Source organism: Fusarium coffeatum (genome assembly GCF_003316985.1).
Source record: "Fusarium coffeatum strain FIESC_28 chromosome Unknown BRIP53273_contig_106, whole genome shotgun sequence".
Classification (NCBI taxonomy): domain Eukaryota; kingdom Fungi; phylum Ascomycota; class Sordariomycetes; order Hypocreales; family Nectriaceae; genus Fusarium; species Fusarium coffeatum.
Genome location: NW_022157899.1, coordinates 122,751 through 142,341, shown reverse-complemented (window position 1 = coordinate 142,341; position 19,591 = coordinate 122,751). Strand labels below are relative to the sequence as shown.

The 19,591-nt window shown below is 49.9% G+C and overlaps 6 protein-coding genes across 6 annotated transcripts; 2 read left to right on the top strand and 4 right to left on the bottom strand.

The window, feature by feature from the left end:
* Window positions 1-1,390: 1,390 nt before the first annotated feature.
* FIESC28_04857 (uncharacterized protein) lies at window positions 1,391-3,748 on the top strand (the record flags this gene model as incomplete). The annotated part of the gene is made up of 3 exons (XM_031159004.1): window positions 1,391-1,514; window positions 1,595-3,183; window positions 3,239-3,748. The coding sequence occupies 3 exons, from the start codon at window positions 1,391-1,393 to the stop codon at window positions 3,746-3,748; spliced, it is 2,223 nt and encodes a 740-aa protein (XP_031016956.1).
* An 849-nt stretch (window positions 3,749-4,597) lies between these two features.
* Window positions 4,598-7,025, bottom strand: FIESC28_04856 (uncharacterized protein; the record flags this gene model as incomplete). Its single annotated transcript, XM_031159003.1, has 6 exons — window positions 4,598-4,785; window positions 4,840-5,499; window positions 5,548-5,725; window positions 5,775-6,032; window positions 6,079-6,870; window positions 7,011-7,025. The coding sequence occupies 6 exons, from the start codon at window positions 7,023-7,025 to the stop codon at window positions 4,598-4,600; spliced, it is 2,091 nt and encodes a 696-aa protein (XP_031016955.1).
* A 433-nt stretch (window positions 7,026-7,458) lies between these two features.
* FIESC28_04855 (uncharacterized protein) lies at window positions 7,459-8,686 on the bottom strand (the record flags this gene model as incomplete). The annotated part of the gene is made up of 2 exons (XM_031159002.1): window positions 7,459-8,101; window positions 8,154-8,686. 2 exons carry the CDS (start codon window positions 8,684-8,686, stop codon window positions 7,459-7,461), a joined length of 1,176 nt encoding a protein of 391 aa, XP_031016954.1.
* A 3,238-nt stretch (window positions 8,687-11,924) lies between these two features.
* Window positions 11,925-14,174, top strand: FIESC28_04854 (uncharacterized protein; the record flags this gene model as incomplete). The annotated part of the gene is made up of 2 exons (XM_031159001.1): window positions 11,925-11,959; window positions 12,095-14,174. The coding sequence occupies 2 exons, from the start codon at window positions 11,925-11,927 to the stop codon at window positions 14,172-14,174; spliced, it is 2,115 nt and encodes a 704-aa protein (XP_031016953.1).
* Window positions 14,175-15,021: 847 nt separating this feature from the next.
* On the bottom strand, window positions 15,022-16,083 carry FIESC28_04853 (uncharacterized protein; the record flags this gene model as incomplete). Its single annotated transcript, XM_031159000.1, has 2 exons — window positions 15,022-15,692; window positions 15,744-16,083. 2 exons carry the CDS (start codon window positions 16,081-16,083, stop codon window positions 15,022-15,024), a joined length of 1,011 nt encoding a protein of 336 aa, XP_031016952.1.
* A 1,622-nt stretch (window positions 16,084-17,705) lies between these two features.
* On the bottom strand, window positions 17,706-19,448 carry FIESC28_04852 (uncharacterized protein; the record flags this gene model as incomplete). The annotated part of the gene is made up of 3 exons (XM_031158999.1): window positions 17,706-18,438; window positions 18,490-18,708; window positions 18,766-19,448. The coding sequence occupies 3 exons, from the start codon at window positions 19,446-19,448 to the stop codon at window positions 17,706-17,708; spliced, it is 1,635 nt and encodes a 544-aa protein (XP_031016951.1).
* Between the last annotated feature and the right edge of the window lie 143 nt (window positions 19,449-19,591).

Genomic DNA, 19,591 nt, shown 5'->3' with positions numbered 1-19,591 from the left:
ACCTCATCAGAGGCTGCGGAAGGATCCCACTGCAGCTGCAGGGATCAGGTTTCGCTACCTTGAGAGCGGGTTTTTCTTCCCTTTTTCGCCTACAAATCATAGAGTTGCTCGATTGCTCAGCTTGGCCCGGAGTTTCTCTGCTGATCGTCATCTAATTATGCATAGCATAGCACTCGATGGAACCAACGGGTGGAAATCACGCCCTGCCTCATTTCTTGGTGAACTCGACTCAGTCTCGTTGACGCTCACAGGCTGGACAATGGAAGTGACACGGCACGAAGCAGCATGACTCCTAGAAGGCTTGCATAAGTGGTTGGTTAATTTTGGAATATGATCAATCTGATCTAGTCTGCAGTAGTGTATCTTTGTGCAAGGACAATCTTGTGTGATTCTCTTCCATTACTCGTTGCCAGTTTGCGCTCTGTGAGACTGAGCACAGACTGTCGTGTTATCAAGATGTAGGTCACATTCATTCCATCAAGGACTGAGGTCAATGTTAATATGTACTGCCATGTACTGTAGAGCTGGCTCAACTTGAAACACGAGACAAACAGGCCTGTCTTTCCATCAACAACAGAGCAAGATACCTCGAAATACATGGCCAATGCCCTGTCACTGCCAGGTTCAGCTCTGCAGCCGCTAGGATTACTGCAAATACTGCTAGGTCTGTTAGCCCAGGCCTCGGTTGGCCCTATCAAACTTTTAGCAGGCAACTGAGTGGAAAGTCCGGGGACCTTGCCTTGCTCGGCAACCTCCCCCCGGCTGCACTCCGCTCCTAATCCCAGGTTCCCCTTCTTCTCGCACCTCTTTATCCATCCACTTCCGCCTCCCATCTGCACCTTTCTTTTTTCGCTCTTTTCAGTCTCTTGAGATTCTGAACTGCTTCTGTCCACGGTCGCTTCACTTTTACGCTGCAGCCCGTGTCGAGTTCGGTTCGTCCATTCGTTTCACTCCTTCATTGGCGTGTTTTTGCAAAATCGCCAGCTTGTGCTCAAAGCCATAATCGTAATAATTATTGCTTTATTTGCACACATTACACTCATTTGGCAGCCAGTCCAACTTTTTACGTTCTACGCCGTAACTAGCAGTTGAACTTGCGCTTTTACATCACCCTCGTTACCGACGCACTACCCACCGCTGTTCTCATCTGAGACCTCGCCGCAGCCGCAGCCCGAACAAAGACATCGGTCTTGAAACCCCTAAAAAGGAAGTCCATTCTTTGTTCCTGCCCTCCGTTGCAACGCCCTTCATTCCAATAGGCTTGGCAACCAGCCCCGCGAGTTTCCCACGTTGAAGACGATATATCCTGTTAGAACGACACGCCCGTTGAGCGAATATCGATCTCACCTACCTACCTTAATTCCACCTCACTTCTTAGATCCTAGCAAACATGCATCTCCGGCACGTGCAGGTGCACCGGAGAGCCGATGGGCTTTTCGGGTTTGGAAACATTGCTCATGAGATCGACGTCTCTTCCGGTGCGGCAAAGCGCCATGTCGAGAAGCGAGAACCTCGTAAGTACACTCTTAATAATTTCACAATCACTTCTGGCACATGTGTGCCTGGTTGTTAGAGAAGATCTAACTTCATATAGAAGCAGTAAAAACCGTCTTTAAGACTGTTGAGGCAACATTTGAGGGTGAAATCGGTGGATACAAGACAGTAGGCAACGAGCCCGAACCCACAGGCTCATCAAAGGACGACGAAGACGACGAGGACGACGAGAAGGAAAAGAAGAAGGAAGCAGAGGAAAAGAAGAAGGAGAAAGAGGCTGAAGAGAAGAAGAAGGAAGCCGAAGAAGCTGAAGAGAAGGCAGAAGAGGCCAAGGAGAAGGCCAAAGAAGAGGCGGAGAAGAAGAAGGCCGCCGAAGAAAAAGAGAAAGAAGAAAAGGAGGAGGAGGAGAAAGAGAAGAAGGAAGAGGAAGAAGCTGCTAAGAAGAAGGCTGCTGAAGAGGCGAAGTCGCGCAGTGAGGCCGAAGAGACAACCACAAAGGAGAGCACGACAGCCAAGCCGACCAGAACGCGCGCCGAAGTCACCACCAGTAGCGATCCCTCATCTATTCCTTCTGCCATCAGTAACCCAGTCGACAGCCAGTCCATCGAATCTATTCTCGCCAAGGCAACCGACACAGTCGCCTCTGCTTCAGCAACCATCGGTGAGGTCGCCGACATGTCTGGCTCCTCGAGTCTCCCCAGCTCCACCTCTGTCCCTGAAGCCAGTGGCACCAGCGCAGGAACCAAGGCTGGTATCGCTTTTGGTGTTCTAGGTGGACTTCTTGCCATGGGATTATTGGTCTTTTTTGTCTTTTCCAAGCGCCGCAAGCAGGCTGAGATGGAACGTCTCGGAAGCGATGATGAGAAGCTTCATGGCCCAATGGCTGGCAGTGGTGGTGCCCCCATGGCTGCTGCCGCCGCAGTCCGTCGTTCCATAAGCCCCGAACCTTTTGAGCCTGACACCGCATCCGTCCGCACCGATGCGAAGGCCCCTCGTGTCAGCCTTCGACCTGTCACCCAATTCCTCCCTAACTGGAACGGTCTCGAGAACCAGAAGCGTTCAAGCAAGGGCGCTGCCTTGGCTCTTGCCGTCCCTACCTCCGGTTCTCCTCCAAACGCCAATGGACCTCTGTCACCACGAACACCCGGTGGTAGTGCCTGGGAGCGTCCATCCACAGCTCAGAGTATCGATCCTGCAAACCCCTTTGGCCAACAAGCTGAGCGTGTTCCTTCGCCCGTTCAAGAGGAGACTGCTTCTGCACTCCGTGCGACTCCCAGCCCTATGTCCGAAAAGTCAGCTATTGGCGTTGCAGCTACTGCTCCTGTTTCACCTCAATCACCTTCCGTAGACCCTCTCGTTGCCACTGGAGTTGCTGTTGCTGCTGGAGCTGGAGCTGCTACAGTCGCTCGTAAGACGTCGATACGCAAGGATGGCCCTCCCCAACTTGATCTGACACTTCCCAACGCTCCCATGGCCGCCGTCCCCGCTAGCCCTGCCGGTACAGAGAACAGCAACAGTGGTGCTCCAGAGAGTCCTTCAGTTGGCGCCGCTGCCATTGCGGCTGCTGGAGGACCTGCCAACTCAGCTGTCCACCGTGTACAGCTTGATTTCAAGCCTACTATGGATGATGAATTAGAACTCAAGGCTGGCGATCTTGTCCGACTCCTTCATGAATACGATGATGGCTGGGTAAGTCCATTTACTAATGCAATGCTTTGTCTAAACCATACTAACTACCTTTCAGGCGCTCTGTATCCGACTTGACCGGTCTCGACAGGGTGTCGTGCCCCGAACATGCTTGTCAACCCGCCCCGTGAAGCCCCGTCCCGCCCAAAGTGGCCCTCGGCCAGGTCCTCCCGTCAAGGGCGGTCCTCCTCGAGGACCTGGATCTATGAACCCCAACGGCGGACATCCCCAATCACCCATGGGACCTCCTAGGGGACCCCCTGGCCATCCTCAAGGATCTCCTCGTGGCCAGTCACCTGGACCCTTCCAAGGACCTCCCCAGGGCCGTTCTATGAGCCCAGGACCTCGATCACAGTCTCCTGGCCCCCGTAATGGACCACCTGGTGGCCGACCTATGAGCCCCGGACCTCGCTCTCAATCGCCCGGTCCTGCTGGTGGACGTTCGCAAAGCCCTAATGGAGTGAACCGACGAAACAACCCTCCTGGACCCAGCCCAATGAATCCTTCTCAAGGGCCAACTAGCTCAGGCTCTGTCAACAGAAAGCCCGTCCCTGGCCAGGCTTACTGAGCTTGTGACAGATGACAGGACTGATGAAACAGGATTAAAAGGGACCGGCGTTCTGCGATACCATGGAGAGACCCGAGCATTATGGTCTGCTCACGATTCTTAACTCTTCTGCTGGATGATTTACTTTATTTCGAAACCATTTGTCATTCACTTGAACAATTCTTTTCCCTTATGTGGCCATTTGAGCCCCTTTTTTTCTCTCACGTTCATATAACGTTCATACATCTCAGGCGGCCGCTGCTCTGCTCATGAACACTATCATGCTACCTCTACGTGTCAGTGCGACTACGAGATATTCTCGATTACTTGGTTTTGGAGAACATTTGCGTGCGGGTCGCGGCGTCTTGCCACGAGATAATCTTCACCCTTATGGGAGGAGTTGCGCTAGTCGCTAATGTGTATCCATGTTTGCGTTTGCCTTTTTCGCATATCATTCCTTCCTCCTGCGGCCGGTTCCAGGTCGTTGGATGGAGATGAAAATATAGCTTGCTGGAAGGGTTGCTACCGCCAGAAGCCAAGATTTGAAGATGTCAGATGAAAGATAGGAAATGAAATTATTCCTTGATGATATGATCCGATTCTAGGTTCTCTTGTGAGGCCACGTCAGATGTAGACGATCGTGAAAGAGATAAAATGTTGACGAATAGCTAATACAACACTCTACTTAAGCGTAAGTGAGGCGGTTGATTGTGCAACCAAGGCACTGTACAAGGACGGGTTGAGCGTAGATCTACAAGCTGTGTCCAGGCTGAACACATGCTCGCAGTAGGAGTATATGCTCATTCAACGTGAGATGTAGCGAGCGATATGCAGATGTGCTCACAACTCTTGAATCACTGCACTCTTTGTTTAGGCTACAAACTTTCCTCCGCAACCTCCGCAAGTTTCACCAGAAGATTCAATCCTCGTTCCTGGCCCAAAGTTCTCTACAGCAATGCGAGTCAACTCCGTGACCTTAAGACATCGAAGCTCACACACAGCGCAAATTCTGGATATATCTGGGGCCATGATAGCAAGTCCAGTCGAAGCGCAGCGGGCTGTTCCTGATTGTTAGTAATAATATAGCCAAGTGTTGAAGACATCGGACTCACCAAACATATGTCCATTGTCGCATTTGGCCTCGTCTTCTTCCAAACGTAGCGCCGCATCGCAAAAGACACAGCGTTGTTGTGCTGTGATACCTTTGAACTGCTCCCTAAGCGGTGTGTTATGCAGCTCGGGCGCAATCTTGCTCGTGGATGTAGTTCCGAGCACTTCAGGACCATTCCCATACATCCACTCCCAGACCTGCCCTTCAGTTGTCAGTTGCTTGACTGACATAACTGAACCCGCTACCTCATCGCGTTCTTCATCCCTTCTGGAGAACATCAACTTGCAGAGGGCCCTCCTCTCTGGATGAATAGTATTGTAGCGTGACACAAGGACTGCCGTTGTTCCACCACCAGGTGAATGCGCCAGACCCCAAATACGGTACCTTGCCTCTGGAACTTGCAGTTGTGATGTATCTTCTTCCATTAGGTCATCCTCTGAATCTTCTGAATCAGAGTCTATGCCCTCTAGGGCAGCTGCTCTAGGCACCAATCGTGTTGTCTGCCTTCTGATTCTTGCAGCCCATTTAGGGACCGCGGCCTCTTCGGTAGAGAGGTTCGTTTGGAACCAGTCTTGATTTCGAGCAGTCGCTGACAACCTAACTATAGAGTAATGGGGAACAGGTCCTGGCTTTACATCACTTTGGTCATGGACCATAAGCCCTAGATGTCGTTAACTACTGTTACGGTTATACTCAACAGAGTTCCTACCGGTGATCGGATTCGATGAGACCATCTCGCCTTCTTTAGGATATGTTGTTGAGCACTCCCAAGTATAATGAGAATCAGTTGGCTGCTCGGCGTCAACCAAGGAAACTTGGAATGGCTTCACATCGAAGGGCGTGGCGACGACGCCTCGAGCTGTAGGAGTATCGCCATCATATACAATCTATATTAAGGTCAATAACATACTTTTTCCAGTACTAGGAGCCTCATACCTGGTCCTGCCATTCGACATAGGCATCTGTGGAAAGAAACATGCAAATAGCTGCCGTGTCTACGTTGTCGACCTCGATGTGTGGGGGTTCGCCCCTTTCCCAATTCCCTAGGATGGTAACTCTCCGGAATCCAACGTGGTTCTTGGCTAGATACGCCAGTATAGCTGTCCGTCTACCCATACTGTTGGACCAAGGACTCCATTTCAGAGAGAAGGCGCTTCCATGAGGAACGTAATCCGGATCTGTTATATCCACAGCCTACTCCAGATTAGAAACACTACCAGCCAAGTCCAGGATAGCTCACATCTTCCTTGGTATGTCGACCTCTGCCATCGAATCGATGGACTTCTCGAATGTCCCAGAGGGCCTCTTCGCTATCGGGGTCGCTCTCTTTTGGCCGTGAGAAGTGTTGAACTGCCATTACAGCAACTTCTTCCATGTCATTGCAGTACGCCAATAAGCACCTTCCTTCACGAAACTCTCTAGCCCATGAGAAAGACTGGATACGTTCGTTCATATTTCGGTAACCGTCCTCCTGAGTAGTGTCTGGTAATGGAAGTTGGGCCCCAAGACCCCAAAGTGTCTTCCACGCCTTGAAACTTCTGGCTCGCATACCCGCAACCATGGCAGATTGTCGATCTATATGTTCACCTATGGCGTAGATGCATCCGCTTGTAGAAAGTGCCGTCAGAATGGGCCGAAGATTGCATCCAAGCCCGTGCGGCGACCATTCTAACCTTACAATCTGGCAGATGGGAGCACCTGAGCCTGTAACAAGGCCACTTCCTACTCCGGGGAACCAGTTCTCGTCATTAGCTGGAGGCCCTGCCACTCTGATGCCCGAAAATGCACAGAGCTGGGCGTTGATTGTCGGATCTGGGCGAATCAAGCCTGAGGCGCGATAAGAGAGCGTATACTGGCTTTGCAACTCTTCATCTTCCGCTACGTCATCTGGACCACCACTACTTGGATACTCCGGTAGGAATATGTAGATGGTGTCATCTGTTGAAACTGCAAGCTCGGCATCGCAAGACCATGCCAGGGCGTGTGTTGTAAGTGGACGCGACTTGAGATGAATAGTTTTGAGAGGCCGTGTCTAGGTTCTGGCAGTCAGCATATGACCTTCTCAGTTACTCAGTAAAGCAGGAGCAATTTTTCTCATTATTGCTTTCAGTGTTGGGTCGTGATTCTCAGTCGAGGAGCATCATGAGTGTTGTATTGTTGTTGTGATCTCACCTTCGATTTATCCATGCTTGTAAATGTCGAGTTATTTACTGCAAAGGCGACAAGCAATAGGAATAGGAGTCAAGTCTCAGCAAGTTGCTTTAAAACAAATGAATTAGAGGTATCTTTGCCAGGTCGCAGCGGCGCAAAACTGAGATTCTATGTAAAGGTTCGTGCGAAATGCTCAACAGCAAAAGGCTGCTGACTAAGGCAAAGTATAACTTCATAAATCGAAAATGAAAATAGCCGTTGTCGCGCCTTGAACCACAAATCCTCATCCATCAGACGCTTTTGAAAATGTTAATTGAAAGAAATTGTATTGAAGATCAACTTCTTAGATTATCCAAGTTATGCTATTAGTACGGAAGCATAAATACATCAATCCCTTTAAAGACGCCATTCTCCCGGTTTCTTATGCCATAGGTATATAATCATAACAATGCTCATTCGAATTCAGTATTTAACCCTCCAAAACAGACCCCAGGGCCCAGAGAAGCCCACAGCCTGCCAGCGCTGTCGCGCCAACAACCTTCTTGGTCCACCAGTTGTCATCCGTCAAAGCCTTGGGTTTTTGAATCTTCCTGGCAGACTCAGTCGGGGCACTGGCAGGTGCCTGTGCAGACACCTTGTCCTCAACTGTTTCCTTGGTAGCCTCTGCCTCTTTTTGTCGCAACAAAGCAATCTTCTTGCTAAGGGCTAGGAGGTCCTCTTCGAGAGTCAGGTTTCCGCTACGGTCAACCTCGACGTTTTGGATGTTGCCGAAGAAATCTGTAATCAGGCGGCTGCGGGCGTTCTCTTCACCACCGGGGAATAGGTCGTAGCGCACACCGGCATGGGAGTGGATCTTGCTGTAATCGTAGCTGTCAAACAGTTCGCCGACTGTCTTCTGACTGTTGAGATCTTTGACGTTGTTCTCGAGGAATTCCAAGTTGTAGTATGTGTATCTATCAATGACAGCGACTCCAACGTCGTTGTCGGCATGGTGAGAGTAAGACGATTGGTCGAGCTTAGAAGAACCTGTGGCGATAATGTTGGGGGAGTAGAGCCTGCTGTACATGGTGTTCGCCTGGCAAGTGTCGATCATGAAGAGGATTTCATGGTATCTGAATGGAATGTCAGTACTATCTCACTGGTGGTAATGAGGCTATCACTCACCTCTTCTTCTCCCACATCTCCTCGAAGGCGTTGGCAAGATCGAATGCGCCAATCTCCTCAGCATCCTGGAACTTGAGAAACTCGTTTCCTCCATGACCGGTCATGTACACCAGAATGTTGCTTCGATCATCGGTAAGGAGGCGCTTGCTTCGAGGCATCTCAGCGCCAACGCGATCTGTCAGGAGACGGATAAAGTTCTCGACAGTGACCTCATAGCCACGGTAGTCGACCTCGATGTTGTCGCCGTAGAGATCAACGGCGCGGTCGGAATTGCTGTAGACGGTTCCGGGGAAGGCATTGCGGGGGTTGCAGGCCATGTCATCGGGGAGCATGAGGATGATCTGGGAGTCGGGAATACCGAGACGTTTGACGGTTCGGTACATGGAGAGGACATTGGCGAGGTGGCGGTAGTTGAACCAGAATCGTGATGTGCAGACGAGAACGGCCCAGTTGCTAGTATGTTCGGCGAAAGCGGTTGTTGCGAACAGAGCCGCTGCCACGAGGGCGTGAAATTGAAGGTCGGAGGGCTTCATGGCGGGGATACGATGCGATGCGATGCGATGAGATATGCTGAAAGGAAATGGTTGACAAGGGAGCGGAATCGAAGAGGTAATGAGCGAAGATTAGAGGCCAGATAGAGCTAGAGCTGGCCGCTAGCAATTGGGTGAAGTTGAAGTTGCTGAGAGATGCTCCCTCAGGCTTACAAATCTATAGAGCAACGATGATGGACATGAATTCCATCTGTTTGATGGTATCCGTATCCCTTTTCGGATCAACGTCACCAAGCAAATGGAAGGAACACCTTACGGTTCATCACTAATCGGGGTCTTACCGGATCTGGACCCCGGAGTTTTCGGCGTCTAGCGCCCGAAGCGACCATCACCCCTGGCGCTTGTACTGATTGAAGGCACTAACAATTTCCCAATCCAGTCACCTGGCAATACTTCACTTTGTGACATTGAGGTAGGTAGCTGAAGAAGAAGAAGTTTGAGGTGAGTTGTTTCCCAAGATGAGAGATCTTTCCTATTCTAGACAGGGATTATCAAATAGTTGGGGTTTGAGTTTTGTTGGTGCCATGCATTGTTTGATGAAGGCTTCGAAATGGTTCGACTAACAGTGATATGCTCTGATATTGGACAGAGTAGGCTCATGGATGTTCTACAAAAACAATTTGATAATGAATTCAGTTAGATGCTATCTACTGTTTGTACGATTGCACATACGAGCGTCAAGAACCTAACGTGGCATGCATAGTAGTGGTCTTACATGACTCCTAGGCAAGCCATTGTTTGACCACTATCCAATAATTCTTGGTATCACGGTGATATTTAGAACGTGTCAGCCTCTGTAAGCTGACAGACCCTTCATCTAAGGTTAGTTTTACTGTTCTGACCCCTAAGAAGGAGACTTAGTTATACCTAAATGATGACAATAGCGGTGCGTGCACAAATCGAAGCTGTTTCAATATCTCCTGGCTTACATAGGAACCAAAGATGGGTGGTAGTAGGCAATGGATGCCACATGTCACCGAGCAAAATCTTCAATATTCAAGCCTCTTCATCTTAGGCTGAATATTCAGACAGTGACTGACTGATGTTACACGGATTCCCCGGCCAAAAGCCCCATAACCCCCTCTTTGTCTTGCGCCTCTCCGAGGGTCATGATGGGAATTGGATTTTCCCCCCCCCTCGGGATAAGAGATAACGGCAATGTGAATCTGTAATTAGTAAGTGACTTACAGTAGCGTAGAGACTATAGCGGAGCTGCATGGAAGAAGGAACAAAAAAGGACGGAAAAGAGAAAAGAGGACCCTGCAAAGACTCCACCATGACGATGTGATGGATATTGGACGGATGGGACTCTGGGAAGCCAAATCAAGCTGTTCGCAGCAACGGCAGAGGGACTAGTAACCAACTGAAAACCATGAGTCCAGACAAAGCCATTGTAGTACACAAGCTACCTCCTACTCTGTACTATGCCGAGGATTTACGACTCCATAAATCTCCATCAGTCATGCATTGTCAGGTGGACTGAAGAAAAAACAACCCAAGGGCCGGGACCGGAGACGGAAAAGGTACATAGAAAACTACAATCACATGAAAGAAAATATTAATTTGGGGACCTTGAAAACGACTCGAGTCGCGTTTTTTTAAATGGATGGCGTAGTTTGATCCACTGGCAGTTTATAGCCGCTACCTTAACCCATGCACTGACATTGACAGCCCCAGGGCCAGGGCCAATGCCTGGGTCAGGGATCATGCACTGTATGCGATTCTGTCTAGTTGTACTGTACCGTATCTAGTGTCTAGTGGCCGAGGTCAACCAAGCAATAATATCCTGCAGAGAAGCACGGGGGGCACTCTATTTGAAGCTGTGAGGTTGAGGGTCAAAACGTGCACGTTCGAAACATCAGCTCGAAATACCTCAAACACGACATATTATAAGAATAAGAGATGAGGGTAACAGGGAAAACCTGGGGTTGAGATGGAATCAGGATAGGATGATGTATCTATCATGAGAGTCTAACCCCCAAGATCTAAAGCCCCAATCTCCGATATTGAACCTCGCTTCGACTGTCAGTGTGATCCTTTGACTGACCACAAATGGCTATATACAGTATTGGCTTGGCAAATGTCTCACGATCCAATTCCAATACTCTTCAACAATGCTGATCGATACCATTTAGCGCATGGTGACAGTCCACTTTGACGGCGCGTCTCCAAATCTGATCCTGGAACCGCTTTTGAATGCCGTGCAAGTTTTGTTTAAGTTTCTTGTTTTTGTTTCTTGACTTCCGACCAGTAACGTTAAGTAGAGAGAGATGCCTATTCATGATACCCCACTGAGTCTGAGAACAATAGGTATGGACTGTACGCACTGGAGGCAGCCCGTAGAATGGATAATTACCCCCTCTCTCTGGGTAATGGGTATGGATGGATGGATGGTCCCTGTGGGTGTGCGTGCGCTGTGTTGTGTTGTGTTGTGTTTCGATGGATATTTAATTGTCAGAGGATCAGTCAGGTTGCTAAAAGGAGACATCATTCATTCATCCATACCTAGGTCGTCTCTCCTCTTCTTTGTTCTGTTTTGTTTTGTTCTCTTACTCTTCTTCCACTTTATCTACATTATCACTAAACAGGATCGTTAACTTTATTTCTTTGTTAATATCCAATTCATCCAATCTCATCTTATCCGGGGTGACACACACGGTGTGCTCACTCACCTCAGGTCAACGGTCTACCTGCCGGTGACTGCCTAGGGGACCAACCTCCCTGACTGGTCACCTGCTGCACTACACTGAAGTACCTAGACCTGTACTCTCTAGAATAGGAGGTACCGAGTTGTCTCATATTTGAAATATCAAAAGGTCAACACCCAAGAAATAGGACACTTTTCTATTACTGTACGACACTCCATTCGGTGGATATTTCTCTTTCAGGTTCAAGGTCAAATCTTGGCCTCCACTGTCTGCCTGCTTTGCCTTGCCTTGCCCTGCCTACCCCGTCTGCCGGCTTAATAGTGGGCGCCCTGCACTTGCACAAGCTCCAAATAACTTTACTAACTGTGCAACCCGCGCCAGGTCCAGGCCCAGGGTTATTTGACCATCCATACCCCCTTGGCTTCTCTTATTCGGTTCAGCAGACCAACCTCACTCCTCTCTTCACATACACTCTGCCTGCTTGGTTCTTCTCTTGCTCAATATCTCTCTTTGCCTGCTGTCTTGAGCACTACCCACACTTTACTCCTTTTGATCCTGTCGAGACCTTCATCATGGGCCGTACGCCGGCCTATATCTTTGTCGTCAGGTACGTATCCAGCTACTGTACCATTCTTAGACCCCTGTCGTCATGATGCATCGTCGCAATTGCATCGCGCACTTAGCGCGACGTCTACAAGCAGGAGCATGATCTTTGAAGGGATTCAGCTAATTTTCAATACAGGCACGGCAACCGTCTTGACGCTGCGGACAAGAAATGGCATCTTTCATCTCCTACTCCCTATGATCCTCCTCTAACCTACGGCGGCTGGCTTCAGGCCAGAGCCGTTGGTAATCAAATTTCCAGCATTCTTGAACAAGCCAAAACCGATTACGAGTCGAAATCCAAAGACACAAAGAGGCGGCGTCGATTTAAAGTTGTTATTCATAGTTCGCCCTTTCTACGATGCGCCCAAACATCAATCGGAATTAGTTCTGGGCTTGCCCAGACTCCCCATGAGTCGCCCTACCGCCCGAACGACATTTTGGTTTCTGCCACTGGCCCGCCAAAGCACTTTCGATCTACAATATTACGTCTCGACTCGTTCCTTGGAGAATGGCTATCCCCCGAATACTTCGAACAAATCACTCCGCCTCCTGGCGCCGCTCTCATGCTAGGAAGCGCAAAGGCTGAATTACTAAGGCGTGAAGACTATAGCACATTGACATCTACGCCTGCTCCCGCACCCGCCTCCAGGCCTCATAGAGGTTCTACGGCTTCTCTTTGGAATGGTTCGCCAGCCGCCAGCCCGTCTCTCGGGCCCATGAGATCAGGATCCGCGGCGGAGGGCTCGGCGGGCCCGGCTATGGCAGCAGCTTTGACAGGTCAGCTAGCTAGCCAATTGATGAAGAAGGGATACACAGTACCAAAGCCCAACTACGCCATTTCGAGCTCCGGAAAGATTCCAGACGGATTTGTGGCCCATGCTCGTGACGAGTGCGTCGTAGTGGATTACCAATGGGATTCGATGAGAGCTCCGCTGGATTTTGGAGATGGTGGCCAGCTCGGCGAAGAGTGGACAGACATGCACAAGAGGTTTCGACGAGGTCTGAAGAAGATGGTGGACTGGTATGCTACAACTGACGCGCCGGACGAGATGGTCACGCAAGCTGCTGGAGCCTCACAGGAGGGTACTAGTAACAACTCGACCGTCTCCGAGGATGAAGATGTGGAGACCGTCGTTATTCTGGTGTCGCATGGCGCTGGCTGCAATGCTCTAATCGGTGCCATTACCCATCAGCCTGTGCTTATGGATGTCGGGATTGCATCTATCACCATGGCAGAACGGAAAGAAGATGCTGATTACAATGCTCTCTTGGCTGCATCAGCCAACGCAACGCCGGACGAGCCTCACGTCTCGCCCCATCAGATGTACGATATCCGAATGTCCGCAAGTACCGACCATTTACGTTCAACCACCTCGACTCCAGTATCAGCCAGATCAAACGCGGCCGATTCCTTCCCTACCACAATCCGCGGTCGCAAGCCCAGTATCAGTGATACCGAGGGCCCTGGTCCGCTTATTGGCTCATTTGTCTATTCCGATCCTATCATTCCTGGAGGTAGTCGCAGTGTTTCGGCTAGTGCAGCTTTTGGGTCATCGCTACGCCGAACATCAGGCTCTCAACGGCCTCTAAACCGTGGACCAAAGCTCGGCACAGCGGTGGCAGTAGAAACGGCGGCAGCGACAACAAAGAATGACTCCCCGAGAAGCAACTCGCCAGGCGCCAGCACACCTTCATTTGGCTTATGGACCCCTCGTTCCTCATCCCTCAGGCTTATGGATGATGGCAGTGACGATACTTCCGACAAAGAAGATTTCGACGACGTCCTACCCAATTTTGGCCGCTTCGACGTCAATGTTGAGAACAAGAAAGATGAACCTCGGACTTCGGCTCCAGAGGTCGCTTCAAGCTTACCCATCCAATCGTCACTGCCTTCTTGTTTCGAGCTCAAATCCACAAATTCGTTGACTATGACCCTGCCACCAGCGGCATTCACCTCATTGAGCTCGTTTTCTTTTCCTTCTAGTGGAGAAACCACCCCGAAGGCGACCCCTCGGGGTCCTATACTGTCAGGTCCGATCCGAATAAAGACGGATGGTCTGCATGACCTCGACAAGCCGGTTGAGGAGCTCCAGATCGCACAGCTAGGGGACGGCCTTGGTGGTCTTTGGGGCCTTCCTCGACCTCCTGGTGAGGCAGAGCGTTATCGCGATGTGAGCCTCTCCAAACGACGCTGGACGACTACCGAGCGTGCTTAACCGGGTGCGCCCAATTTTTTGCATTATTCTACTCCATGTTCCTTTGATGAGGTGACGACATGGTTCCAATTTCTCAAAAACTAGGTCAGGACACTCTCTTCTCCCATCACACAATTCTTTTTTTAGCGGATTGCGCCTCTTGGCCGTTTATTATTGTTTCTACTTGGCGACAGACAGGTCTGTCTTTTTACTCATAGCATCGGCGAAAAGGTGGGGCACCATTCGTATGAATAAGGGAGGCCAGCGATGCGAACGACATACCAAGCCCATCGGCATTGGAATTGATACCTAGGGAAGGGATGGATTTATACGGCCACAATGTGTTTCAATGAGTTGCTTTGGGTTGTTTTGCATTTTGATTTTGGCGTATATGGAGACAAGACAGTCTGGTCCTAGGTCGGGTACGATACGATGCGAACTTTTTGTATTATAGAGCGCCTATAAAGTCTGAAGATTGCTTAAATTTATGTTTATAAGAAAGCAAGTGGTTGCATGAGTCTGTACGTAATATACTTTTACTCGTGGCTCGCTGCGAACGAAGTCGAGCTAAGATGATGCAATATGATTTTCATCTATAGATCACTATATAAAGGAATTCCAAGATCTAACTTCTCATGGTCTATATATTCGGAAACAGAAGGTATGCTTAAGCGCTAGAATATTGCTTCATATGCACCCATCAGGGTAAAAGGAAAATACAAGTCATGACATGCCCATCCACCAACGCCTTCCATCCGCTGTACCCTCGTCCGACATTCATTCAACAATCCATGTTGAAAACAAAAAAATAAAGGTAGCTTTTCCCTTTACATACCGGTAATAGCTTGGAACCCCGGACCCTTTTCGTCTAGCCAAACACCTTGTTCATGGCCTGGTGAGCCAGCTCAACGCCCAGGAAAGTAGCAGCGTTGGCGGGCACAGCACGAGCCAGAGCAGGACCGAAACCGGGGAAGAAGGCCTTGACACCTCCCCTTCCATAGAGCTCACGAACGATGCTACCAACTGAGACGTTGCCCTCAGAGGTCTGGAGACGAGACTTGACCGTGTCGACGGGGAAAACGGGGATCCACATAGCAACTCCGGCGGCGGCTCCGGCACATGTGATAGCTGTAAGGCTGAGCTGGCCGCTGGGCTTTCCAGTAAGAGGATCAACAGGTGTCATCTTGCGCTTGATATATTCGTAGGCGGCAAAGTAGGCAGCAGAACCAGGACCATCACGGGCGAGAGTAGCAGCGCTACCGCGGAAGACACTGCGGATGCCACCCTCCTTGTAGAGCTGGCGAACGACGTCGACACCACCATTGTACTTGGGCTTCTCACCGGGAGCGAGTTGCTTCTGACCTTGGACCTGAAGAATGACCTTGATGCGCTCGAAGGGGGCGGTAATGGCAGTCATGGGAATGGCGGAGATGAAGCCAGCAGTCGAAATCTGGGCGATTGTGAGACCCTCAGCGGGGACTTCACTGGCGCCCCGGACGATTTGCTTGCCCAGATCGTAACCCCAGAAAGAGACGGCGACTATGCAGGGTTAGTTCACTGCGCGGGGTCATTGAGGACGATAGAACATACACATGGGGGTAACACCAACGAGAGGAGCGCTCACGCCAGCGTAGAGACCTCTTCGCAGACCATCACGGGCGATACTTTTGCGCACAACGTCGACAGCGGAGGAGTAGACGCCTCGCTCAGCGGTTTGAAGGCGGACCTTTACAAGGTCAAAAGGATGGCCTACAACGACAGCGCAAAGACCACCGAAACCACCGGCAGCAAATGCGCGAGCCTGCTGAGCAAGTCCTGAGGATGCGCCGGCCTTGGATTCGTCCTTTGGTTCAGGAGCGGGAGCAATGCTCTTGAGCTTCTCGGCAGCGCGGGCCTCGATGGCTGAGTCTGGAGCGTCGGCGGAGGACATTGTGAAGGGATGAAGAGGGGGGTATTACTGAGAGGAGAAGAGGGAAGAAGAAAGAGAGAAAGAAGGAGAAGAAGGATATAAGCTTGGTTAAAATGGTTTATGTATGAATGAACCTCGGAGTGTCGAATGCGGAGGAGTGGGAGTGGGAGTGGGAGTGGGAGTGGGAGTGTGGGGTGGTCGGCCAAGGGGAGGGCGTACTGTGTAGCTTGGAGCTTACAGCTTTTGGGAGGATGATGTAAGTACCGATTGAGCCTTTATTACTACTACCTAATGAAGCTTGAAATGCATGGAATAATGCAAAATAACATGAGAAAAAGGAAACAGGGGAGACATAAGATGTAGTTATAGCTAACAAGCCGTTCAATACATCACTGGGCGTCTTTTCTAAGCTTCTATTCGGTTGGCGTTGCTTCAACTGAGACTCTTCTCTCGAAGCCTTCCACCTCTGTTCTCTATTTAGTGTTGAGTTTGAGATACAACAGTTTAACCGAATGAATTCTCAAAAGTGAACCAATAGCAGCCGCAAACATGATTTCCAAAATGCGATGATGACCCTGCAGCTTCAATCCTTCTCCAAATCTTACCCCTCGGTCTTCCGGGGCAATGATACCCAAAAAAAGAGAGAATTAAAAAAAAAGTCTACGAACCCCGGGCCCCGGCTTTCTTTGCCTCGGCTTCGGCTCGCGGGGGGTCGCATCATGAGTTCTACTCCCCACATGTAATGAGCCGAGTTTCGTGGGGTACCAGAAGATGATGACCGACGCTACGACTACCTCTTGGACCGCCTAGACTATTTTCTAGCCGGTCTTTCTCTTATTAAACAAGGAAGTTGGTGTGGTTGATCACTGGAGCTTCCTGTATAAGGCTGTAAAGGTTGCGGTTAACAAGCGGCCCGGGCACACGGAATTGAGTCGGATTTGAGGATTTGTGTTCAAGTGAAGTCATCCATGGTTGTACTGTATCGTCTCGGTAGATCAGATCCCAATCCCGTCTGCTAACGTTAGTTAGACTCTTACATAGACTCGTTAGTCTTGAGGTTACGGTTGGAGAAGAGCCCCACAATCCGCATCTCCATCAGTTGAAGACCTCATTATCACATGCAAACAACAATACATTCAAACTGACTTGATACGATCTCATGACAGGTTGATTAAAGTAAAGCCAAAGCCAAGATACAGAGTAGGCTGTAAGAAAATAGAAAGTCATTCGAACCTTCTTTATTGCTGGATATACACCCTCCTTTAGTTCTACAACCCACCTCTCTGTGATAGGAATCATATATGCTAAGATGAAAAGTGATAATACATGTGATCCTCCGCTTGCCTCATGCATGACCTTGTTGGTCAAAACCGTTCCATGTAAATCCTCAATCCAAGAAATACAAAAGCATCCTATCTCACCTCGTGATGCCGTCGATACCTTGATGGCTTCCGCTCTGATCGAACTTGTCCAAAAGTCCAATAATCAGTAGTGGCCTGGCCTTCATTAACAAAGCGAGTCGTACCTCCAGGTTCGCGACAATGCCTTCTCCTCAATGTACACTCCACATCTATCAACCTCTATAGCTTCTTATATCCTAAATCTAAGCCCATCTCACCAAACTATAGCAACAAATTTCTCCTCTAAAACGCCTTCGCTGATGCTAATGTTGGGGTCGCTGGTGTTGCTGGGATTCCTCGCCTGCTGCACCAACAGCTATTATCTCCTTCTCGCTCGACTTGCACAACCACGTCTGCGCCCTCTCTCAATAAATATTCGCGCACTCGATCTCGAACGTCCTCCAAAGGAGCTCCTCGGGCGGCCACGACATGGACGACACCCAGTAGCTTGCCTCCTGTCGGGCTAGCACTGTGGTCATCCCGCCAAAATTTGGGTGAAGAATAGCCCACTACTCCTCGTTGATTCAAGATACCACCCAGGCTGTTTCGCAAATTATACTCTGTGTCCTCGGGTATGCTAAGCAAAAGTCGCTTTGCAGAGGAGTAAACAAGAGGCTTGGAGGAAAGGAAAATCAGAATGGCGATAAAGCACGACGCCAGAGGATCCCATCCAGCCCAACCCCAGAAACTCGTCAATATTGTCGATACAATAACTGACACACTGCCCAGGGTATCGGCAAGAATATGCAAGTAAATGCCGTGCATATTCTCGTTGTCATGACCAGAGCAACCGCCTCCATGAGAGTGATCATGGTCGTCGTGTCCATGATGATGGTGGTGACCGAAAGCCATCATTCCGACTAGGTTGACAAGGAGACCCATTGTGCTGACAATAAACAGCTCGCCCAGTCGTTTTGTCTGTGTTCCCTCCCACAACCGCTCGAACGCCTCAAAGGCAATCTCCACACTGAGCAGCCTACAAACAGCCATTAGCAACGTACCTGCATACGTCCCGAAAGTTACTCACATTAACAGAATGCCATTGGCGAATCCACTCAATGTCTCAATCTTGCCGAAGCCATATGGGAAGCGCTGGCTTCGAGGCCATTTGCTCAGGACTGCTGCCAGCAAGCCAACCATCAGTGCCACGCAATCAAAAAACATATGAATGCTGTCGCTCAGAAGGCCAAGCGAATCGGTGACATAACCATAAAATGCTTGAACAGCCATGAACGAAAAGTTGAGCCTGCACGAAGATCCGAATTAGCCTAACATTCCAAACCCGAGTCTAAGTCAAACATACGCCATGAAGTAGAAGATTCGCCTGGAGTCCTTTTCGATCAGAATAGCATTTAGAATGGGAAACCTTGTCGTGTATGGGAGTATCATCCTTGTGAACATTGATCTTTTACCCTTGTCGTCTTCGTGTGAGTGTGAGTGGCCGTGACCATGTCCATGATGGTCATGGCTGTGAGAATGGTCGTGGGAGTGAGAACGAGAATGAGAATGAGAATGATCATGCGAGTGGGAATGGCTGTGTGAATGATCGTGGTGGTCGTCGTGATGGTCGTGAGAATGGTCGGGGGGAGAATAGGTCATGTTGGCCGACGCAGGGCCTGGTGTGAGAATGCTCTTGCCTCCGGGTGTCTTTTCTTCTGTCCAACCCTCCAGTGTGTTCAATGGTGCTGGAGGGAGCTTCTCGCGGGAAATAGATGCGCTTGTGTTGGACATGCGGGAGCGTCTGTGTCCATGTTTGTGGACGCTCGGTTTGTGTGAGTGTGCACCGTAGTTCCCATTGCCGTGGTCGTGGTTAGCTTCGTGACCATGATCCTCATCAGGTACTGAAGGAAGGCTCCCGTTGGAGAAAGTAGACTGTCGCTTAAGGTTGTTGAGCGACGATTGGGAGGTATTTCGTGTGTGCGAATGCATATGATTCTGATGCGCATGCGGTAAGGAAGACGTCGGCAAAGCGTATGAAGAAGCCATTTTGTTTCGAGGCTCAACGGTGGTGCTGAAGTCAAGTTCGGTCTGGGTACAATACGTGGAGAGTCGGTCGCTCGGAGGCGGTGATCAGATATGGACGGCGCAAGTAGTCGTTCGCTATGTAGTTGGGAGAGAGTCCTTACGAC